This window comes from Chionomys nivalis, chromosome 15 (assembly GCF_950005125.1).
Source record: "Chionomys nivalis chromosome 15, mChiNiv1.1, whole genome shotgun sequence".
Lineage (NCBI taxonomy): Eukaryota > Metazoa > Chordata > Mammalia > Rodentia > Cricetidae > Chionomys > Chionomys nivalis.
Genome location: NC_080100.1, coordinates 5,192,691 through 5,217,880, shown reverse-complemented (window position 1 = coordinate 5,217,880; position 25,190 = coordinate 5,192,691). Strand labels below are relative to the sequence as shown.

The following is a 25,190-nucleotide window of genomic DNA, read 5'->3' as shown; positions in this document are numbered from 1 at the left end:
TAGAGTGTGGGATTTCCTGGAAGGCAGTCTGTGATGTCACAGTAGCGGGGACTACATTTCCCAGTAATCTGCGCGAAAGATAAATGACCCATAGGAAGAATGAAATTCTAAACAAAAGATTATATGGGGTAGTGGGGGGGGGGGGGAGAAGAGGAAGCAGAAATTAAAAATACAGCATGTGGGGAGGGGCTCATTAAGGAATCTGGAGAAACATTTTCGTAAGGCAAAATTGCAATCATATCACAGGCTATTTTTGTAAGGCAAACAGTGCAGACATCATGGGTCATAAACTCACAACAGGTTGAAACACTTTTAGCAAGGTACATTAGGCTTAGGAAACAGAAACTTGTTCTTGTAAGGTATGGAGATTTACTAACAATGTCTAAAAGTGTGATCTGACTGACACTGTATAAAATGTGGTTTCCTAACAACAATGTGACTACTGTTTGGGTTCCAAATCAGCTGTGGAGAGTCTGTCTGGTGCTCACCTCCAGATCCACAGCAAGAGATGTGTAAACGTGAGTCAAGACTTTGACAGAAATATTAGGCTCCCAGGTCACTTCTGGTCCACATGTTCTGATTTCAGTCTTACCACGGCGTTAAAAATCACGTTGAGCTGTGTGGTGGCGGCGTATGCCTTTAATCCCAGCACTTGGGAGGCTGAGGCCGGAGGGTGTCTGTGGGTTTGAGCACAGCCTCATCTACAACAGCTAGTTCCAGGACAGGCCCCAAAGCTACAGAGAAACCCTGTCTCAAACACTACCCACCACCCTCCCCACCCCCCAGAAAGAAAAAAATCATGTTGAAATTTGTAGAAGCCCCTTTTCGGCATCTAATGGCATGATCATGTGGCATTTTTCTTTCAGTTTATTTATATTGTAGATTACATTGACAAATTTTCCTATGTTGAACCATCCCTGCATCTCTGGGATAAAGCCTGTTTGATCAGGCTGGATGATTTTTTTTATGTCTGTTCTTGGATTCTGTTTGCCGGTGTTTAATTCGGTATTTCTGCATCAGTGTTCATGAGGGAAATTGACTGTAATTCTCTTTGTTAGTAGAGTCTTTGTGTGGTTAAGGTATTAGGATAACTATAGACCCGTAAAAAGAATTTGGCGATGTTCCTTCTGATTCTATTATTTGGAACATTATGTGTGATATAAATATTTGCTTTTCTTTAAAATTCTCATAGAATTCTGTGGTTAAACTATCTAGCTCTGGGCTTTTTTTTTTTAATTGGAAAACGTTTGCTGAAAGTTTCTCTTTCCTTGGGGGTTACAGGTCTATTTAAATTGTTTATCTGGTATTGATTTAATTTTGGCATGCTGTACCTGTTTGGCTGGGGACTTCAGCCTGGCCCCCTGGCATCCATTTTGAAATGTTAGGTGGAAAGTTCCTTTTCAAAGCTCCCTCCCCTGGGAGTTGCCTCAGTCCAAACTCCACCTCTGAGAAAGACCAACAAACAGTGATCTCTCCCCAGGGAAAGACAAGACCACTCCCACAAGCTATTTAAACTGCCCCTCAGAGAATGAACACGTGGTCATTCCCTCCCCAGTGGTCATTTTGGTCCTCTTTCCCCCACTCTGTGTTTTCTCAGGGGCCACCCTGGAGGGCTAGCATCCATTAAACCATTAAAAAAAAGAAAAGACTTAACAGTATATATATATATATATATATATATATATATATATATATATATATATATATATATGTCAGGAAGCACCACCGTGAGGAGTTTTTGCAGAGGGCTTCACTTTCCAATTGTATTGAGAATAGTCTTATTGAGCAAGCCTATCTCACACCCAAATTAACTGTTAATAGAGAGCTATCTGTTAGCGGAACCTGCCTCACATTCCAGACTATCTAGAGAACTAGGTGGGTCAACTTGTGACTTCCTGACCAAGGAATCGTGACCTGACCCATTGTAACCTCTTGGACTACGTGACGGACGTGGACCACGTGGCAAGACCCCGTGCCCCAGCCCCCCAAGCTCCTCATCCAGGGGCTATATAAGCTGTAACCATGACTCTAATAAACGGAGGCTTTGACAAATATGCTTAGCCTTCTTCCTCTTATCAGCCTATGTCTTTTAGGTGGTGCCTCTCCGTGACCCTGGAATAACTGACCAGCCAGGCGGGTTACAAACCCTAGACAGAGTAACCCGTCGAGGCGGTCTACATATATATATATATATATATATTGCATGAGGGTGTAACTTGACCTATATTCTTATAAGGTCATGTCATTGTCTGATTTGTTTAAAGACAAATTACTTCCTTAGTCATATATAAGAGACTAGTATATCAAAACTGGTCATACGACAGCCATTCCTCTTCAATTTGTAATATAACTTATTAGTTCTGAGGGAAGTCCATGTGTTCGTTAACTTGCTCTAACCTCCAGGTTCTCAGAGTGGCACTGGAGGACCCTTTCAGTTGTCCTGGTCACTCGGAACGTGCTGACTCATCTGCCTAGAAAGAGTGTTCTTTCCCCACCAGCATACAACATGTTGCTAAGTGACTCGTGGCTTTCCCCTCTACTGCGAGTCTTTCTCCCTTGGAGTCTCCCTGGCAACTCTGACTTTCTGCCCAGCGTTCCTTTCATCTAGAAGTCCAGGCTGTTGACTGTTTAGCTTTTTCTTTAACTAATCAGGAGGTGGCTCAGCAAAGACACATCTTCACAGTGTAGAAAGACCATCCTACAACACCTCTCCCGCACTAACCTCTCAGCCTGAAATGGGCCCCAGAATGACACACATTTAAGGTATTTATCCAGCACAATATCTAGTGGTGTTCAGTTTTAGCACATTTGACATTCTCTTGAAACTCACTATCCATCTTGTCGTCCAGATAACAGCTCCTATTGCTGAAAGTTTGCCAGTAGGCAATTCGTTATCTCAGACACTGCTAATGATGAGGTCACAAGGATGATGCTTTATTAAGTGTGCAGTTACCTTCAAGGAGCCCAGTGCCAGATGCACAGACTGGAAACTGGGGTGCTTTGCTGTGCTCGCAGCCTGAGGCGAGGGAGCCCAGAATAACAGCGTGTGGGGCCGCAGGAGGCTCCCGAGCTGGAGCTGCCATGTTGGCAGTAGCTGAGCATCCACCCTCCACTTCTTTGCCCTTCCAGGGACACCAGGCCCAATCCACAGTGGCTATGGGCTGTGGGGCCACTTTTTGTATGCTGAGGGGGCTCCTTAGCTGTGTGGCTGTCCAGCTAGAGACGTCACACTCCTCTCTAATGTCAGCTCTTTCTAATGGGTCTTAAAGTCTGCTTCCTGTAACTGTGATAGGCATTCCCTGCCCTTAAGATTCCTTTGTCCTGTGACTGTGGTCTGCCTGGGTTTCTGCTGTGACAAGTCTGGCTCCTCTTCTTTATGTTTCAACTTTACAAATACATAGAAATAACTTCCTTTAGAACACTACTCACATTACACATATATGAACACAAGCTGTTGAACCTAGGGTTTGGGGTCACTGCATCAGCCCCAAGCATGGGCATCTCTAAGGATCCTCCTAATCTCCTGCCCCTGGCTCTGAGACAGGGAAAAGGAGATCAACAAACAGCCTAAGAAGACATTGTGTGATTAACAACAGCTGACAGGTTGCCTAAGTCCAATCGAAACTGCCATTGTTTATCTCCTGGTAAAAAGCTACACTACAGGTAACATATCTATTCCTTTTTCCAGCCTGGAGTATGTAGCTCTGGCATAAATGCATGAGGCCTCACCTTTCCTGTGGAAGCGAGGTTGTACAGGGTAGAAATATTTAAAAGGTTCCCACCCTCACAGCCATAGGAGGACATCCTCCAACCAGGAATTGAGTCCACTGGCTTCAGATGTGAGTGCAGGTAGGGCCGGATGTTCACGAGGTGATCATATGGAGTCGATTCCTTGGCCACCCCTTGGCCCCTGAGAGCCTGCAGGAGCTGAAAGACCCCCATACTTGAAAGACTCCCGTGCCCACATACTATGTTAAACTCTGCTGAAAATTTAGCTGGGCCCCCGGGCTCAGCCGAAGCTAAAACTGGATATCTATGGGTTGCAGACTCACTGACTAGGCTAAGGAAAGAGACTACCCCACCCCCCAAGGCATTCTATCTAAATTTTCAACTTGCTGCAGAGTGCTATATCTAGCTTTGTGGTTTTTCGGGACTAAGGAGAGAGAAAACTCCACCTCCCCTCCCCCCCAAGATATCCTATCTAAACTGTCAACTCGCTGCAGGGTGTTTTATCTGGCTTTATGGTTTTTCAGGGAAATTCGAGAATAGACATGGGGCCGTCCCCAGGGTGAGCTAAGCCCGCCAATTTGAGAACCAATGAAATGTTGTTGCTAGGCAGCCTCTTATGTAACTCTTAAACTCCTGTAAATACATGATGTGCCATCAGCCTGGCATGCTCAGCAACTTAATTGTAACTTAGTTGCTGCGGCATCCACAGGTGCCTGGCTCTTGTGGAGGACTCCTCGATAGACTCCTCTCTCTGAGGGTCTCTCAGAGCAAAGCACTAAATGTCAGATGCAATGAAGTCTACTATCTATAGGCTGTGGTTAGAGCCACAGATCAAAGGAGCATCTGAGATCACAACAGCATAGACTATGGGTGCTGCAGTGACCCCTAGAACTTCCCAAGTCAGCAGCTCACACCCGTAATGACCTCACGTCACTGGAACCAGGGTTCTGGTCTCCACACTGTCTCCGCTATTTCAATCCTGGTTTATGCTCGGGGAACTGCATACCTTATTATAAATATCTTTGTACCCCATGTTGATTGCTTCTTTATTCTCAATTGTAAATAACCTGACTAAACTAGGTGTCCATGGGTATATTAATGGAAAATAATTTAAGAATAATAAATGTGTTTACTACACACACAGAGGAAAAGCTCTTTAGTTCTACAAAAGGTAATCACAAAATTAACAGAAAAATAGATGGGTGTCAAACGTGTATCAGTTGAAGTCACCCAATCATATAAAAATGCACTGCCTTTTTTCCCTCATATGATTAATCTGAACAGTAAATGTGTGTGTGTTAGAGAGAGAGAGAGAGAGAGAGAGAGAGAGAGAGAGAGAGAGAGAGCAAGAAGACATACGTATGTGATTACGGTGTGTAAAGAATATAGGTTATACAGGGGATGAGGAAGGATTGAAAGCAAATGAATGTGGGTTGTGAACGTGGGTTGTGACTGTGGGCACTGGCAACTGATTTTCAGGTTCCACCTCTGTCATGGATTTTACGTTTCATGGGGTACAAAGGCATAAAATATATTCAGTGCAGACAGTGTCAAATCCAGTGTGAACGACCAGGTTCTGTTCTGAATGTCCGTTCTAACTGTACAGAGGTCAGGATTTCTGTGGTGCAAGAGACTTTCTCTTGGGCCACTAACCAGCTCCCAAATCATGGCAGGGGACTTAGTATTGATGGATGCTCAGCCTTCCCTTAGACTCGTTTCTTGTTAGCTGTTATAACTTAACCTGTTTCTGCTCATGTACATTTTGCCGTGGGGCTCTTTACCTCTCTGTTTTCTGTATCTATTAGTTCCGTGCTGTCTCCCTGGCTGTCTGCACACTCCCTGGCTTCTGACCCTTGCTTGTCCCTTTTTTCCCTCTTTTTCCCCCTCTTCTCGAGCCTAGATTTCCCCTCCTATTTATTCTCTCTGCTTGCCAGTCCCACCCATTCCTCTCCTGCCTAGCTATTGGCCGTTCAACTTTTAATTCGACCAATCAGGTGACTTAGACAGACAAGGTAGAACAAATGCAACGCATCTTAAAATTGTAAACAAAGGCAGCAGAAACAAATGTAACACACCTTTGCCTAGTTAGAACATTCCACAACACTGCAGTTCTCAGGTCTTGTTAACTTTCACATGTGAATTCTTTTACTTCCAAAATAATAGGGTTTTAAATTAAAGATAGACAAATAAGAAATTCCCGCTGAGGTTATGAGTCTCTGCTATACTATTTACTCCTGAGCGTGTCTGTCTTCTCTATACTGTCTACTCCAGACAGTGTGAGCCTTTGCTGTATTATCTACTCCTGAGCTTGTGAGTCTCTGCTACACTATCTACTCCTGAGAGTGTGTCTCTGCTCTACTTCACACATGAGCTGATCACTTGAGAAACTTTCCTCACACATGGTAGCTCTGAAAATACCATTCTCTTGTAGAACAAATGTATATCCATTAAGGCTATTTCATAAGGCTATTCATAAGGAAATCTCCCTCTGTGTTCGAGAAAATTGATACCTAGGTCTGCAGGAAGAAAACCCTGACTCACATACACGTAGCAAACCCGACCTTTGTTCTAGGTTTACTGCTGATCCTATCTTTAGACACTTTCTTTTTTTTTTTTTTTAAATATTTATTTATTTATTATGAATACAATATTCTGTCTGTGTGTATGCCCGAAGGCCAGAAGAGGGCGCCAGACCTCTTTACAGATGGTTGTGAGCCACCATGTGGTTGCTGGGAATTGAACTCAGGACCTTTGGAAGAGCAGGCAATGCTCTTAACCACTGAGCCATCTCTCCAGCCCGACACTTTCTTTTTGAAAACAGAACCTTTCCACACAGCAGCCTTTGGTATTAACTGTGATGGAAATTGAAGGCAGAAGCACATTTCTCTGAGTTCTCTCTAAAGTGCCCAGGAGATTTACAATACATTTACATTAACAATAAACTACTATTAACAAAAATCAAAGGTAGAAAGTATATGATGTGTTGTAACTTTCCACTCCCCAAGTTCAGCTCACTGCTGTGCTGCTTTCCTAAGTTTAACAATGATGGATGAGCAGGAACTAAAGGAGCTGTGGTCACTGTGGATGGAGGAGGGAGGGGAGCGAGGTAGAGAGAACACTGTTCACAGTTCCTCTGTTGTATGCATGCCGGAGCCATGTGGAAGATGCAAGGTGAATCTGGCCACTTCGCAGCTCTGCAAAGCCATCCATCTTTTCCATGAGGTTACACCGACACAGGGCTCCTTAGTCCTTAGCATCTGGGCTCTTCTGGGAGTCCTCTCACTTGATTCCTCATGATGCCTTCCCAGTAGGATGCTGACCCTATATATACTTTATGACAGCCAAATTCATGTGTTGTAATCACTGCTAAAACAGGTCAAGTTTGGACATGTCCAAAACAAACTTTAAAATGGAATGTATTTTGGGAGAATTTAATACATATTGTGTGCATCTTCAAATCTCCACATTCCTCCACTTATCACTTCTATTAAAATCAGTTTCCTCTCACGACTTGGGGGTTGTTATTTCTTCTTTCCACTGAGTGCCCCTTCCATGTGTAGTGGTGTAGGACAGTCAACTGGACCCTGGAAGCCTCCCAGATTGACTGTCTCCCTTAGGAGACATCCATTGCCAATAGCTCCTCCAATCAGATAGTGAGACACTTAGGCAGCTATGCTTGTTGGATGGCAAGGTTTATCTTGTGTAAGTGCTCTCCAGTCATGGCCACAATATGTTCATGCATAAAATGGTACTGACATTTCTAGCAATGTTTTACTGTTCTAGAAATGTTCCAGTGTTTCCGCTGTTACTCCAGACATCTACTGTACCTGCCTCTGACATTCTTTCTCCCACTTTGCCCTGACTTTTGACTTTAGATGTGTTCAAAAGATCTTCCTCACAATGTGTGACACAGATGTCACTTTCAGATTAGGGTCCTCCCAAAGTTAATATTCTCCATACGTTGACCAATTAGCATCTGTGTATACATCTATCACAGTATTTTCAGATGGTTGTAAAGAGGTGCCTGACTGTGGGTATAAAGATGAGAACTTGGGTTCATTTAGTTACTGTCCGCTCATTAGAATAATGGCATTAAATTCTCCCTAGGGCTTATCACCTAGTCAGGCACAAGTTTATCACAAAATAACATCACATCAGTTACCGTTTATGGAATGAGCTTTGTATCCAGTCAGAAAACGATCGGTTGCTCCACACCTTTCCTGCATTATTGCTCTGTGGGCACTGCTGCTTTGGTCTGAGGCACAGCAGCAGCTGCACCTGACACTAAAGCTGCCTCAGCTGACGACTGCACCTCTGCAGCCACCGCTGCTGCCTTGGGGCTGAGGTCCTGGACTGGAAGAGCCTTCATGCTGTCTTAACTCAGGCTCTGTCCTTTATTTACCAGTAAGGATTCCAGAGCCAGGCGCTGGGTGGACACCTGCTAGCTCAGAGAGGCGGAGCTTCTTACACACCAAGAGGGATGTTACAGGAGCTCGGATGACTTCACTGGGAAAAACAACAGTAACTATGTCACAGCCCAGATCTCAGATTCCGGGTGACCAATGGACAAAGCTAGGACATGGGAAAGGTTTCATGGAGCATTTATGGTTACAGAAGATGGAGACTTATTAATAAAGGCAAGTTTCAAACACACTGCTTGAACAAACTGTTGTGAGCAAAGAGAAGTCTCTGCTGTTCTCTGATGACATTCTTAGCATCTGAGCTGTTCTATGTTAGTGTTCATGCTGACATTGCAAAATGATTAACTTGACATTCTCCACCATGGATTCATTAGGGTTGGATAAGATCTAAATTGTTAGCAAAAGATTTTTACCATACTCCACACACGCATGGACTTTGTAGTCAGAATGAATCATTTGATGTGATTTAAGGGCTGATGAAGTAAACTTTTAAGGCATTTGTAGGATTTCTCTTCTGTATGAACTATATCATGTGTTGAGTAAGGCTTTAAAGATTTGCAAAGTCTTTGCCACATTCCCCACACTTTTAGGGATTGTCTTCAGATTGAATTTTCTTTTTTTTCCCTTTAAAAAAAAAAGATTTTTTTTTTTACAGTATTCTGTCTGTCTGTATGCTTGCAGGCCAGAAGATGGCACAAGATCTCACTAGAAATGGCTGTGAGCCACCATGTGGTTGCTGGGAATTCAACTCAGGACCTCTGGAAGAGCAGTCAGTGCCCTTAACCTCTGAGCCATCTCTCCAATCCCCTTGAATTTTCTTTTTTCTTTTATGTTGTCTAAGGGATGAAGAACAGGAAAAGCATCTGTCACATGCTTCACATGTGTAGGGTTTCTCTCCAGTATGAACTCTCTTGTGTTTTCTAAGGGATGACTGATAATGAAAGGCTTTGCCACATTCCTTGCACTTATAGGGTTTCTCTCCAGTATGAGTTGTTTGATGCTCCAGAAGACTCCTAGAATAGGAAAACTGTTTGCCACATTCTACACACTTATAGGGACTGTCTTCAGAATGGATTGTTTGATGCTCTCTAAGGGATAGTGAGGAGTAAAAACATCTGCCACAGTCCCCACACCTGTAGGGATTGTCTTCACAGTGAATTGTTTGATGTCGCTGAAGAGATAAAGGTAAGTAAAAACATTTGCCACACTCTTCACACTTGTATGATTTCTCTCCAGTATGAATTGTCTGATGTTCTTTAAGTCTTTTAAAACTGGAAAGAGTTTTGCCACACTCTGCACACTTGTAGGGATAGTCTTCAGAATGGATCGGTTGATGTCGTCTAAGCGATGAAGATGAGCAAAAACATTTGCCACACTCCTTACACTTGTATGGTTTCTTTTCAGTGTGAACTGTCTGATGTTTCTGAAGGTGTGCAAAGGAGGAGAACCCTTTGCCACACTCTGCACACTTGTAGGGATAGTCTTTGGAGTGCATTACTTGATGTTGTCTAAGATATGAAACTGAGGAAAAACATTTGCCACACTCTTCACACTTGTATGGTTTCTCACCAAAATGATATCTTTGATGTTTATTTAGGTTTGAAGGGTCATAAAAAGCTCTGCCGCATTCTTCACACTTGTAGGGTTTCTCTCCAGAATGAATTTTTTGATGCTGCTTTAGCATTGAAGGATAGTAAAATAATCTGCCACAGTCTCCACACTTGTAGGTTTTTTCATCAGTATGATTTTTCTGGTGTATAAAAAGTGATTGGCGAGTATTGAAGGCCTTGTGACATTCTTTACACACGTAGGGTTTTTGTCCAGTGTGAAGTCTCTGGTGTATGGAAAGTGCTTTAGAAGAACTAAGGCCCTTACCACATTCTTCACACTTGAAGGGTTTCTCCCTTGTACGAATTCTTTGGTGTTGAATGTGTAGTGAGTTACAGTCAATGGCTTTGTTGTAAACATAATCACTGGGTGTTTTTCCTGTTGAACAGAAGTTGAGATATGAATAAAGACCAGGAAATATTCTTATAATGTTCACTTACAATGCTTACCTTTTAAAAAGAAAATATTTGCTCATGCATACTGAAGCATCAGTAAGAAAATACAGTACATTTCAAAACCTATAGGCACTAAGAATAAATGAATAAAATAATGTAGGGAGAAATAATTTCTACTTCAACTAGAATAAGGGCACAACCAAATAGAATATAGACGTAATGGCATATAATTAAAAATTTAATAGCTAAGTAACGTATAAGGGCATTTAACTAACAGAAATAAACCCATTAAACAATAGAGATATTATATGTCTAGACACCCATGAAAGTATAAAGTAACCAAGCCTGGAAAGAGAAGGTTAACTGTGATTGTGTGAATTTGAGCTATTGTCTAAATGTGAAATTTTTATCCCCCACATAGAATTATATTTTCAAAGATATGAAAGATAAGCTGCACAACAAGTAGATGTTCCCCAAAATATTAAATTTATAAGTCAAAAATTCAGGACAGTATTTTATGTTTTGTTTGGATGACAAGAAAATATATTCCTGAACCATATCACATCATGATCAGAAAAAAACCTTCAGGTTCGCCTGTGCATTACCCAAAGTATGCTGAGACAATATATTCGTTAGTGAATAATGACAAGACTACTGTTTCCTTTTTTGTTTTTGCTGTTCAAGACAAGGTTTCTCTGTGTAGACCTTTCTGTCCTGGAGCTCACTATTTAGACCAGGCTGGTCACAAACTTAGAAATTCACCTACCTCTGCCTACCAAGGGCTGGGATTCGTGAAGTAGGCCCCTATACCCAGGCAATAAGATTATGTATTTCTAGGATTTATTAATTTATAAGACTAAGTAGCTATTAAACACAAAACAGAGAGACAATGAAGCAAGCATGAAAACAAGAAACCTATGTTTATCCATGAAGTAGAGATATTTCATAACCCTGCACTGTCCGTATATACTTCATCCATGTGCTGTGCTCAACCACCAAAATATATGGGCAATGTATAAGGAACAATTATAGGTTATATATACCTTTGAAATAATAATAGAGAATATAAAATTGCAAAGCAAAGAAAAAATTTTGAAACCACAAAACTTTGAAAGCTTAGTGGTGATCTATTAAACATATTCTTCTAGCTATGGACGGGTTTAATCTTTGAATATATATTCACAAGGGGCATGCATTTTACATCCTCATTACTGAGTGTGTGATGAAGAAAAACTCTGGAAGATACATTCATGGAAAACTAAGAGCTCTGATGGGGTCACTTTCCTCGATATGTAAGTGACACGGGAGAGTCATGTGTGAGGTGTTTAGAAATGTGTGCAACACTTCAGATGCGTGGAACACAGTACAGAGTCTGTTGTTACTGAACTGCCCAAAATGACTCGATTTTGTGTGAGTGTTACACAACTGCTCCTTTAACTACATAATCCTGCTGAGAAAATGTTCTCAGGCAGCCTCCCTGGCAGCTGTGGAAGATCCACTGTTTCACATCACAGAACAAATTGTTTGAATCAATGAAATTAAAAGTTTGGGATTTTAGGCCCCAGCCCGTGTCTGGTATGATGTAAATGTGCATTTGGCTTTATAAACCCAATTAAACTAGTGTTAAAGAGTGCTGGGATGACCAATGTATTTCCTTCCTGACACAAACCCAACCTTGTCCTTCCGGTCCTCCGATGGGGCAGGTGTGGGTATTTTTGGCTGGTCCAGATTCTGGTAAAAATCCCGACAGGGACTCCTTCTCTGGTCTCCTTCTAAGAGTAAAGATGTAGACGGACAAAGTAATGGATGAAATTTTCAGTTGAATCCACATCTTACGTCATTTCTGTGGATGCTGAGGGTTAGCGTGGTCCCCTCCACCTATGCTGTCTCAGCTTTTGTTCAATGCCTTACTTTTGTTGCTTTCCCTGACCCTCTAAGGAACACAGAGTCAGTTGCTCTCTGAGCTCACTTTGGATTCAAGACTAATGGGTTGTGGGTTCTGCTGTCCTCCTGCCTGTCTGCATGAGTGGTGGCAAAAATCCATTCTGAGGTTGTATCCATGGGATTGGGAAACTCCATGTCCATATTCCCTTCAACCTTCATATCCCTGGCACTGAGCTCCCATGATGATACTCTTTATGATGAAACAAGCTACTGAATGGAGAAGGTCTGCAGAACTGACCAAAATTTGAACATAAACACGATCCATGGAACTGGGGATGTCAGTCTCCTGATCCCTTTATAGCGTATGTTTAAATTTCATTTTAGTATGAAAGATTTTCAATCCATCAGTCATAATTTTAGAGTGTGAAATTATTAACAGACAAAAATCACTTTCATTTATTAAATCCTAATCTGATGAGAGTCACTAATTTATTGTAAGCTGTTACAACGAAGGTAATTAAGACATAACAGTTAGTGATGAGTTACCTATAAATGACAAAATAAACTTAGTGTGCCCAAAGTTGTGTTTATATCCATGCTAAATACAGATATATACATTCATGCTATATACAAATATAATTCATGGACAAACACAATATTAGAGGTAGAGAAAACTTTCTACCTTCCATGATCCAGTCCTCTGTACCTTAAAGCAGGAAACTTAACGAATGTAAGTTCAACTTTCTTTTCTTTAGTATGGAATAATATTAAAATTAGAGATACTTAAGTAAGTGGATATTGGGCCAGGAGTGGTGATACACACACACCTTTAATCCCAGCACTCTGCAGCAGAGGCAGAACAATCTTTTTGAGTTCACTGCCAACCTGGTCTACACAGTCAGCTCCAGGACTGCCAGGGCTACAGAGAAACTGTCTTAAAAAACAAACAAACAAAAAATAAGAACCACAAAAGAAAAGAAAACCATAGAAAGCCGGTTATTGAAATTGAATGCTTGGGTAAAAAAGGTTAAATCTGCACCACACTTGCATGGAAGGACACAGCCAGGACCAAATGCATCACTTACCCTCAGATGGGACAGAGATCTATGAGACTAAATGGCATTCTAGTCTCAATGCAGGAGAAGGGTGCATGGGGAATAGGGCTCCTCAGTGCCTGCAGCTCCTGTCTCCCTGTGGCCTGTAAGCCAGACAAGAAAATTCTATTCCTTATCTGTAGGGAAGATGAATCACTCCTCAGCACAGGAGGTAGATTCTCTCATGCTGAGGAGGATCTCAGATTCTGCACCACACTCCAAATGTGTCAGGCAATGAAGACCTCATTGCAGTTTCTCTGTAGTCCATGTCTCGTGAACTGATAGCAAAAGATACTGAGGGGAACCTTATACCTATGCCTGCTACCCAACTGTTACAGGAACTACATGCTAGCTCAACTGGCCTTGCCCTGTCCCCTGGTTTTGAATTTTCCTTCTCTTAACAAAGCTAATTTCAGAGCTGAGATGTCAGCGCCTGATTGTGTAGGGAGTCCTCAGCAAAGCGGTAGATAATACATGACAAGACTCTGCCACAGGACCAGTGAGCACAGCAGGCTGAACTCTGGACACTCATGTAAACTAAGCTGCATGCACCATGTGGCAGAGGGTATAAGAAATACGGGTTCCAGCCGGGCGGTGGTGGCACACGCCTTTAATCCCAGCACTTGGGAGGCAGAGGCAGGCGGATCTCTGTGAGTTCGCGACCAGCCTGGTCTACAAAGGGAGTTCCAGGACAGGCTCCAAAGCTACAGAGAAACTCTGTCTCGAAAAACCAAAAAAAAAAAAAAAAAAAAAAAAAAGAAATACGGGTTCTTAGCCGGGCGGTGGTGGCGCACGCCTTTAATCCCAGCACTTGGGAGGCAGAGGCAGGCGGATCTCTGTGAGTTCGAGACCAGCCTGGTCTACAAGAGCTAGTTCCAGGACAGGCTCCAAAACCCAGAGAAACCCTGTCTCGAAAATCCAAAAAAAAAAAAAAAAAAAAAAAAAAAAAAAACAAGAAAGAAATACGGGTTCCTAAGAAGAACATGCATAGAGGGCCCCAGGAAGGGGAAATAGTTAAGATCTCCTATGTAAACTGGGAGGGGAGAAGGGAAGGAATGGGGAAATGGGAACATGAGAGATCAAGGAGAGCAATGAAATAGGTGTCTTGATGGGGGAGCCATTCTGGGGTTAAGGAGAAACCTGGTGCTAGAGAAATTCCTAAGAATCCACAAGGATGATCCCAGCTAAGATTCTGAGCAATAGTCGAGAGGGTACCAAAACAGGCCTTCCCCTATAATCAGATTAGTGACTACCTTAATCATCATAGAACCTTCATCCAGTAACTGATGGAGGCAGGTGCAGAGATCCACAGCTGAGCACTGCACTGAGCTCCAGTAGTGCAGTTGGAGGGAAGAAGGATCATATGAACAAGGGAGGTCAAAAACATGATGGTGAATAACACAGCAGAGACAGCTGACCCAAGCCAGTGGAAGTTCATAGACCCTAGAATGACAGCTGGGGAGCCTGCACGGGACCAAACTAACACCCGCTGAGTGTGGGTGACAGTTATGTGGTTAGGTCTGTTTGGGCAGCTCCAGCAGTGGGACCGGGACTCATTCCAGGTGCATGATCTGGTTTTATAAAACCCATTCCCTGTGATGGGATACCTTACTCAGCCTTGATATGGGGTAGGGGGAATGAACGGTCCTGCAAGGCCTTGTATCTCATTCTGTCCTACCCTTCTAGGTCTAATGGTCAGACCCTGCTGAACCAACTGGTGGTAAAAGTGTTGAAAAAAAATCCAATGGCCTCTGCTAAATTAATGTACCTAATGGCCCAATACAACCCCTTCTAAAATACACCAATGCTTTGACTCTTCCCTAAGATCAGTGGGGAAGGCACTGCCCAAAGTGACTCTGGTTCGTCTGAGTTTTATCCAACGGCTCCCATTCCCAAGATGTTCTAATCAACAGAACTGACACTGTTCGGCCTCTGTCCCTGCCTGCCCTTCTGGGGTGGAATTGTGGGTTTGGCTTTATAAACTCAATATTCTCACTTTGATGTACAGATCTTTCTGGCATGGGTCTGTTCTTGATGTCTGTATATGACTCTCAATCTGACCAACACAGACTTCTCCTTCACTGAGCCTTATATGACAATAACTCACCAAAAAGAAAAACCTTGGAAGTCACTGTAAATAGAAGCACAGCTCGCTGTTGGAAAGATACATAGCTTAAGAGACTTAAAGCATCGAAGCGATGTGCTTTGACAACAAAGACCTGAAGGAGAGACCTAAAGAACGATTCCCAGAGTATCATGTTTCAAGGCACATGGGAAAGCCTGCCTTTCTATTGGATACTTGGATCTCAACTTTGCCCCATCCCCTCAGTCCTACACACCTGGGTGCACGGTGGCTGCTTCTTGTCTCTTCCTATCTGAAGGCTCTGGTCTTTGCTCCAGAAATGTCACCAGGTGTGGCTTAGGAACAGCAAGACCTGTTTGTAGAAAAAGAGAAGAAGTTTTTTTATGTGTGTCTTTTTTTTAACTTGGAATTGACATGTCCCTTCCTGTACATGACTTGTAAGGACAGAGATGAGGTGACAAATGATTGCAGACAATCAGTTTCTTAAGTGTTTTCAGACAGGATCACTACAACATGTGAAGGAGCCTACAGCACCCAGAGTCTGAGTTTCATTTAAAAAACATTAAATCTGAATTGTGAAACACTTTCATTACAAGTGTGCTCCATGTCTCAGGCCACTGAATTTCTGACAATCCCACTAGAGTAAAGGAAACACACATCCAACACAAAAGGTTAAACACAAAAAGAAAAACAGTGAAGAGATTTTTTAAATAATTTATTTTTATTTTTCATATGCATAGGTGTTTTGACTGCATGTATGTCTGTGTGAGGATGAAAATTAATCTAATTGATCTTTATCAATAAAAATCAGGTGTCAGGTATTAGGGTAAGAACCTGAATGATCAGAGAAGCAGCAGAGCAGCCGACTTCCTACCTCCCCCATTCCTCTGTCCAAATGGGATAAGTACCCATCTCAGCCCAACCCTACCACTTCCTCTAGTGACATTGCATTCGTATTTTAATAGATAAAGCTTGTCTGAAGACCAGAGTGCAAAACAGTCACACTAGTCAATCAAACAGGCTGGGCAGTGGTGACACACCTTTAATCCCAGCAGCCACGCTAGTTAGCCATAGAGGCTAGGCAGTGGTGGTGCATGCCTTTAAACTCAACACTAAAGAGGAATGGTGTAGGAGGTCCTTCTGTCTATGCGTTGCTTTCATTGGTTAATAAAGAACTGCTTTGAGCCTATGGCAGGGAAGAAGAGAACTAGGAGTCTGCATTCTGGGAGGAAGAAAGCAGAGACAAGAAGCCGCCATGAAACCACTAAAGACAGACATGCTGAATCTTTCTTAGTAAGCCACTGCCATGTGGCAATACACAGATTAATAGAAATGGGTTAAACTGGTGCTGGAGAGATGGCTCAGAGGTTAAGAGCATTGCCTGCTCTTCCAAAGGTCCTGAGTTCAATTCCCAGCAACCACATGGTGGCTCACAACCATCTGTAATGGGGTCTTCTGCCCTCTTCTGGCCTGAAGGCATACACAGAGACAGAATATTGTATACATAATAAATAAATATTTAAAAAAAAAAAGAAATGGGTTAAACTGAGATATAAGAGTTAGCCAATAAGAAGTTAGAGCTAATGGACCAAGCAGTGTTTTAATTAATACAGTTTCTATGTGGTTATTTCGGGTGTAAGCTAGCCGGGCGGCTGGGATGAACAACCGGGCCCTCCTCCTGTTACAGTAGAATATAAGGCGGAATGAGACAGAAACTTGAGCTCTTTCAGTCTGATGATTTCATACAGCCAAGAACTGTCTAGTGACCTGGCGGCTTTGCTTTTCAGATCTTCAGGTTGAACCCTAATATCTGTCACTGGGTTTTTATTATGCATGCCACAACTTCCTGTCCCTCCGTCTACAGTCCTCCAAACCTCCAGGGTCAGCAAGCTCCACCCTCTGACTCCAAACAAACTTCAAAATATTGACAACATGAGGGTGTCAGATCTTGGCATTACAGACAGTTGCGAGCTGCCATGTGGGTGCTGGGAATTGAACCCCAGTCCCCTAGAAGAGCAGTCAGTGCTCTTAACAACTGAGCCATCTCACCAGCCCCCAAATGATTTTAATATAGCAATCTCCCTATTTTTTTTTGAAAATGAAGGATATGAAAATCACTGTTGAAATGCTCCCATGAGAAACCATACAATGCGAGGAAGCTACATGTTGAAGTGAAATAAGAAGTCACTATAGGTGAGATCCTCACCCAGGAATTCAAGGTGGCTGTAATTCTCCAACATCACATCCCTGTACAGATTCCACTGAGCAGGCTTCAGGCATTCCCTCTCTTCTGGAGAGAACTCGATGGCTACATCTGAGAAGGACAGCATTTCCTGAAATAGAGATCAACAAATGATACCACACTTTAGTAATTAAAGCCATCAATAATATAAACATCAAGGTACACTGGACTGGATAGTTCTGTCAACTAGACATTAGCTAGGGTCATCTGAGAAGAGAGAAACATAACAGAGAAAATGCCTCCCAAAGACTGTCCTATCGGGAAGAATATGGCATTTCTTAATTCGTGACTCCTATGACATATCACAGCCCTTTTATGGGTGGTTCCCAATAGGCAGGCAGTCCTATCTGGTATAGAAAGGCTGGCTGGGCAAATCAGTAAGCAGTGTTCTTAGTGACTTCTTCTGTTCCAGTTCATGTCTCAGGTTCCCGTCTTGACTTCCCTCAGTGATGGACTGTTACCTGAAGTAGGAGTCTAAAATAAATCCTTTCCTATCCAAGCTGTCTCTCATCATGGGTTTTAGCACAATAGAAACCCTCAGACAGGCATCACGTGTCTGTGGATTTTGCCCAGGATGAAAGAGAGCTAGAAAGGTTTCTTACATAGGTAGTAATATTCCACAGACATGTCTGAAGTGGTCACATGATCTTACACTGACCCATCAAAAGGAAAGACAAGGTAAATAATTCTATAGGCCCAATTTGATACAGTCCATTTAAGACAGAAATGTGGGGGCTGGAGAGATGGCTCAGAGGTTAAGAGCATTGCCTGCTCTTCCAAAGGTCCTGAGTTCAATTCCCAGCAACCACATGGTGGCTCACAACCATCTGTAATGAGGTCTGGTGCCCTTTTCTGGACTTCAGGCTTACACGCAGAAAGAATATTGTATACATAATAAATAAATAAATATTTTTTTAAAAAAGACAGAAATGTAAAATGAATGCATCCACAGAACATGCATTTAGTGTCATGTGCTACTACACACCACACACATATGCATTCCTCACAGGAAAAAGTCACGGTGAGGGAGAAGGGATTTCTCAATAGTTCATGCGCACAATCATGACAGGGAAGTGTAATGAAAATACAGAGTCTGATGCAGCAAGGCCCTGAAGTAGAAGTAGCTATAAGAATCACTCCCCAAATTGCCTAGCACAGTTATTACACGGAAAAGTGTCTGCCATACCAGTGCCAATCTCCTGTGAGACGCTGTGGGTGGGGGGCAGTACACCTGTGAATATCATTTAGGAGGGATTTTACCCAATAGTATTAATGGTAAAAATTTCAGGGGAATTTGATTCTGGCAAAATTCATTTCTATAGAGAAGAAATTCAAATAGTGTCTTCCTAAAGGGGACACATTGCCACGCACTAAAGACTGTTATGCATTCTTCGTATAATTTGGAGTTGGATATAGTACTCCACATGAATGGCGGCTGGTTCCACAGACAACAGGAAACAACTAAATGGACAGAATCGTTGTAGTAAGAATTCTTGTGTCTCCTGTCAGTGTCCCACGGAGATACCTTGTCAGAGAGCCAAACAAACCTGAAGACTAGACATTTCAACTGGTTTTTCTGACAGGGGCTAGATATAATCTAGCAGAGGGGACTTGGTAGTGTACTATGTTTACACAGTCCTTCTCACTCTGTGGACACATCTGTATTTATTCTGTCGACATTTTTCTTGGTAAATATGAGGTGGTTTAAGAGTTGATTGCAGGAGGCCCGAAGGACTGAACCACCTGGGAGCAGCAATCAACCTCCCCTGCCCCAGTGGAAATTGACCCACTGGGGAGCAACGAGCAACCGGGACCATGGCACCATGGCAAGCCTCCACCTCTAGGAGTAACCATCTGAGCCTTGGGCCTGCTTGCACCTGGAGGAGATAACCAGAGGCTCTACTCTGCCTGCACCTTAAGTGGCGTGCAACTGAGCCACAGCCACCAACTACACCAACTGGAGGAAGAGGAACTCCTTGGAGCACAAGCTCCACTTATACCACCTGGAAGAACAGATGGGTAGACAACAAGGTAAGAATACACTCAACAACACAAAGAGCAAAACGACACCACCAAAAACTAGTGGCTCTACAACAGCAGAGCTGAACACCCCAACACAGATGAAGCAGAAGAAAACGACGTTAAAAGTATTTATAAAAATGATTGCTGGGCGGTGGTCGTGCACACCTTTAATCCCAGCACTCGGGAGGCAGAGGCAGGCGGATCTCTGTGAGTTCGAGACCAGCCTGGTCTACAAGAGCTAGTTCCAGGACAGGCTCCAAAACCACAGAGAAACCCTGTCTCGAAAAACCAAAAATAAATAAATAAATAAATAAATAAATAAATAAATAAATAATAAAAATAAAATCAATCAAAAAAGATAAAGAAAGGATATTTCATATTCATCACAGAAAAAATTCTTCAAGAGGAAATCTCAATTCTGAACATCTCTGCCCCAAGGAACATCTCTGGAAGCATCACTATCCCTGACTTCAAGCTTTATACAGAGCTACAGTAACGACAACAGTTTGGTATTGGCATAAAAACAGACAGGTTGACCAATGGAATTGAATCAAAGATCCTGATATTAGCCCACACACCTTCAAACACCTGATATTTGACAAAGAAACTAAAAATATAAACTGGAAAAAGAAAAGCATCTTCAACAAATGGTGCTAGTATAACTGGAAGTCGATGTGTAGAAGAATCCAAATATATCTACTATTTATTGTCATGCACAAAACTCAAGTCCAAATGGATCAAAGACTTCATGAACCCCATGAAGAGAAAGTGGGAGGTACATTTGAACACATTGACATAGGAGACCACTTCCTAAATATAACCCCAGAAGCACAGACACTGAGAGAAATAATTAGTAAATAGGACCCCCTGAAACTGAGAAACTTCTGTAAAGCAAAGGACATGGTCAACAAGACAAAACAGCTGCCTACAGAATGGGAAAAGATCTTCACCAACCCCACATCTGACAGAGGGCTGATGACAGCTTATATTGTAGAGGATGTGGAGTAAGGGGAGCACTCCTCCATTGCAGGTGAGAGTGCAAACTGGTATAGCTGTTTTGGAAATCAGTATGGTGATTTCTCTGAAAATTAGGAATCAATCTACCTCAAGACCTGCAACACCACTTTTGGGCCTATACCCAAAGAGGTTAAATCACACCACAAAAACATTTGCTAAACTATGTTCATAGCAGCATTATTCATAATAACCAGAACCTGCAAACAACCTAAATGCCTTTCAATAAAGAATGGATAAAGAAAATGTGGTACATTTACACAATGGAGTACTATTTGGCAGAAAAAAAAAAAAAAACCAATGACATCTTTAATTTGCAGGCAAATGAATGGAACTAGGAAAAAAAAATCCTGAGTGAGGTAACCCAGACCCAGAAAGACAAACATAGTATGTAATCACTCATAATTGAATATCAGACATAAAGCAAGGATAACCAGTCTATAGTTCACAGACCCAGAGAAGCTAGAGCCCTCTTCCAAAAACTGATAGAAGCAGATGCAGAGATCCACAACTAACCGGTAGGTCAAGTTCCAGGAGAAGAGAGGGACTAGGGATAATACAAACAATATTATTATTTAATAATAAATAATACCATGATGGGGAAATCCACAGAATCAGCTGACCCAAGCTAGTGGGAGCTCACTGATTCCAGACTGACATCTGGGGAACCTGCATATGATAAACAAAGCCCCCTGAATACAGGTGACAATGATGTGTCTTGGGAAGTATATGGGACCACTGGCAGTGGGACCAGTATCTAACTCTAATGCGTGAACTGACTTCGTGGAGCCCATTCTATAGACAGACAGACAGACAGTTACATAGGTAGATAGATACATACATAGGTACGTAGGTAGATAGGTAAACTGAAGAGTAGCAGGATATTGATAGGAAGTCATACACAAAGAAAGGACTGGATTTCAGGTCAGGTTCCAAAACAGTGACCCTCCATTCAAAACAGCAGATCTACAGATGACATGACAGAGTGCCTGAAATACACAGCACACACATCATGGAGTACCAACCATAGGTCTTTGTCCCAGGGCTTTAATCACATAACTGTGGCCTGAAACAATTACTAGCATTTGCTTCAAGCCACCAAGTTATGCACTTGTATGACTCAGAAAATAGATTAAACTATGAAAAATAAGAGAGACAAAATATAGTACCTGATTGGAAACATGATTACGACTTTAGTTTCAAAGTAAGGACCACATGTTTTGCTCTGTACATTAGATGTCTAGATGGTTTTGCAGATTTTAATAGTCTACACATTTTTTCTGAGTCTTCTTAAAGCAACACTGTGTGGAGTATATCCAATACAGATTATAGCCATGCACTCTCATAGACCTGACTTAATTTCATATAGAGACTGCAGTGAAGAGAACAACGGAATGCAGATATCAAAGAGGTGGGCATGCAACCACACACACCTTTTATCTCAAAATATGTTTTTTCACTTGATAATGGTTATGGAGGATACTATGGCAGACAATTTATAACCCGAATTAACAACGTGATGAAAATCAGTGCTGCTCAGGTTTATTCCTTTCATGTGTTTGACTCCTGTTCAGATCTTTTGCAAGGTCTCTCCATGGCCTCAGACATAATCATTCAGATCAATCGGCAGGAACTGAATGTCATCACCCAGCACCTCCGCTCCAGGGTTTTCCAGAGATGACAAGTCTAACACAGCACGGTCATGCATGAGCTGTAAACACAGGTAACTCCTTCCCTCACACTGACACAGAACACAGTGAATGAAGCCTGGGAGGAAAGACACAGGGCTGTCAGCAAGGGGAACTGGACTGGACCTGTGGGAGAGCAGGACTCCCCATTAGCAGTTTGCTTTACTGGTTGGCTACGCAGTGCCCCATGTGGAAGACGTGCAGGAAGTGGTTTTGTTCTGGCTAACTGTAAGAAGCATCTGCTCACAGCACAACTTCTGCTGTAAGGACAGGGAAGGCATCCCAGCTGCAGCTGCAGAAAAAGACCCAGGAATGAAATCACAGTAACCACATCAGTCAAGAACTGCAGAAGGGAAATGAAGAAATAATGGAAAGAGCAAACTGGAAGAAACCAGAGAAAACCAGAAGAAAGCCGCATCAGGTCATGACAGCAACTAACACAGATTAATTTGCAAAAAGAATGAACATTCACTGCATATAGGAATCTACAAGCAAAGCAAAGAGAATTCTTCCTCACAGAGTAAATGCAAACGACTGTCCGAATACCAAAATCAAAGTCTTTAACAAGAACATGTTGGGGACAAAGTTTAAATCACATGTGGGATAAGTCAGCATAGTTTTAACATAGCTAAACTATGTTAAACACACATAGTTTGTAAATCAACAAAGTGTTGATTGCATCGATTTATCAAAGTGCTCACTGTAAGAAACGGGAAATGAACCATAGAAAGTATTTATCACATCATTAATGTTGAAATGCTCCCTGGCCTTGAATTTGCTATGAAGCAGGGGAGGACCAGAGGGCCCTGCCTCTCCCTCACAAATGCAGAGATGACAGGGATGTGCCTCAGAGGAGACTGATGTTTCTTTTCTATCACAGGTCTGGTTACTAAAATCCCAGGAATACACACAGGTCTGGGAGTTCTCCTCACCTGCTGACCTGATAGTGAAAGATCCCCAGAGTGGGGAGACTCTCACTCAAGTCTCGGGATAACACGACCCCCCAGGAACTCACGAGAGACTGTCCTTGCTGCAATCACACGAGGTTTAATGACAGGAACCAGTGCACTCATTTCCCACGCAGGGGTAAAGAGTTCGACCCCGAGTAGCTGGGAGAAGGGGTATTTAAGGGAAGAAACCATAACACAATAATCCAAAGGAGGTAGGGAGGGCGACATTGGAAAATTCTGAAAATACCAGTGATAATCACATGGGGTAACTCCCTGTTTCTCAAGATTATAATCTAACTTTATCTTCAGCTTGTTCCTGAAACAGAGTCATTGAACCGGCTAATCTAGATTTTTGATTCTTTTCTCCCTGCTTAGATTTTTTGGCTCTATTTTTTTCTGCTAGAGGGGTATGGATTTATCCTGGTCTTTCAACACCAAAGTCTGGCAGTGTAACACAAGGCCATGAGAGCTTTTCACCTGTTCCTAGGGACCCTGCTTCTGGACCAGCTCAACAAGCTCAAGGCCACATCAAGACGTTGACACAACCATTGTGTGCCAAGCAGATCCTGTCGTTTTTACAGTTAGTCTGCCCTACGTTAGGGATGAGGGATCTTTCAAAGCTGGAAGAAAACCAATCCTCAAGGTGAGGCCTGGAGTCAGCTTCTCCTGTTCCTTCTTTCCTGTGTGTGGGCTCTATGTGTGTTCTCTCACCCCTAGTCACAGCTTTCTGTAGCAGCTGATCCTGGCAGATCTGTCTGCTGTGTTTCAGAATTTCTCACATGCAACCCGTTGCACCTCAGACTTTCCCTTTCTTAATTCTTTAACTGGAGACAAAATGAACACAATCAAAACCTCAAAACCGTTACACTAGGCTGGCTACAGAGCACAGGAAGGACCAGAAACCCCGTTTGGTCTAAAGTTACTGAGAAATCTCACAGCATCCCTGTGACAATGGGTCAGAAGTGAAGCAGGCTTCCCCACCAAAGTTGCTCAGTGAAGTGAGCTCCCAGCTCCCCCTCAGGAGCAGTCAGCTGACCATCCTTAGCTTGCAACCCTGGACCTTGCACTATCATCTACTCCGCGCTCCCGAGCTGCTCTCCTGTCCCAGAAGCCCAAGGCGGACTCGGGCTGCACGCGGCGTCCTAAGGAAACCATTGCTCAGGGCACAGTCCCTGTCGCCCTCACCCCAGCCCTGACCGGCAACCTCAGGCGTCCCAACCACTTGAGCACAGCACCTCCAAGGCAGCTTCTCCGGCCCTCCCACCCAGCCCAGGTCCGCTCCCTCCAAGACGGACCCGCACCCCACATAGTGACTCAGGCAGCGCTGCACCCTGGACCAACCTCCAAGTCAGAGACGCAACAAGAATGCACAGCAGGGGGATTCTCGCACAACTTTGAGGAAGACACTCACGTGGAGACCAAAACCTTGAATGCGGATTTCCTGCTTGTCTCCCTGCGATGTCACATTCCCTGAGACTACATTTCCCAGAAGTCTGTGGGAAGGAAATCCCCGGACCCCATTGGGGATTTCTTCAGTTCCTGGATTTGTGCCTATTAGAGTCCTGGAGAAGTCCCTCAAAAGACCACCATCCACGTATGCAATCAGCAACAGAGTTGTTAATTTCCAGCATGCTGGTGAAAGACTCCCGGAGTAGGGAGACTCTCACTCAAGTCTCGGGATAACACGACCCCCCAAGAACTCATGAGAGTCGGTCCTTGCTGCAATCACACGAGGTTTACTGACAGGAACCAGTGCCCTGAGGCGGAGACTCATTTCCCACGCCTGGGTAGAGAGGAGTTCCACCCCGAGTAGCTGGGAGAAGAGGTATTTAAGGGAAGAAACCATAACCCAAAGGGGGTAGGGAGGGCGTCATTGGAAAATTCCGAAAATACCAGTGATAATCACAAGGGGGTAACTCCCGGTTTCTCAAGATTGTTCTTAAGATTATAATCTAACTTTGTGGTCAGCCAGTTCTTGGAACAGAGTCACTGAACCGGCTAACCTAGATTCTTGGCTCTACTCTTCCTGCTAGAGATTTTTGATTCTACTCTTCCTGCTA

At 43.0% G+C, this 25,190-nt stretch overlaps 1 protein-coding gene across 2 annotated transcripts; it reads right to left on the bottom strand.

Annotated features, from left to right (window-relative positions):
* Window positions 1–7,197: 7,197 nt before the first annotated feature.
* LOC130887570 (zinc finger protein 58-like) lies at window positions 7,198–24,833 on the bottom strand. Of its 2 annotated transcripts, none has more exons than XM_057790078.1 (4): window positions 24,542–24,833; window positions 17,421–17,547; window positions 15,471–15,566; window positions 7,198–10,136 (listed from the first exon to the last, which is right to left on the bottom strand). In XM_057790078.1, exons 2-4 carry the CDS (start codon window positions 17,542–17,544, stop codon window positions 8,800–8,802), a joined length of 1,557 nt encoding a protein of 518 aa, XP_057646061.1. In that variant the 5' UTR covers window positions 17,545–17,547; window positions 24,542–24,833; the 3' UTR covers window positions 7,198–8,799. The 2 variants fall into 2 exon arrangements, with proteins under 2 accessions (XP_057646061.1, XP_057646060.1); XM_057790077.1 differs by having other exon boundaries at window positions 24,472–24,591.
* Window positions 24,834–25,190: the final 357 nt, after the last annotated feature.

Coding starts and splice junctions, on each gene's coding strand:
- LOC130887570 (XM_057790078.1), bottom strand. CDS start 17,544: ATGCTGTCCTTCTCAGATGTAGCCATCGAGTTCTCTCCAGAAGAGAGG. Junction 15,567..17,420: donor CAGCCACCTTGAATTCCTGG/GTGAGGATCTCA, acceptor TTCTACAAACAG/GTCTTGCTGTTCCTAAGCCA. Junction 10,137..15,470: donor AGCAGCCACCGTGCACCCAG/GTGTGTAGGACT, acceptor TCTGTTCAACAG/GAAAAACACCCAGTGATTAT.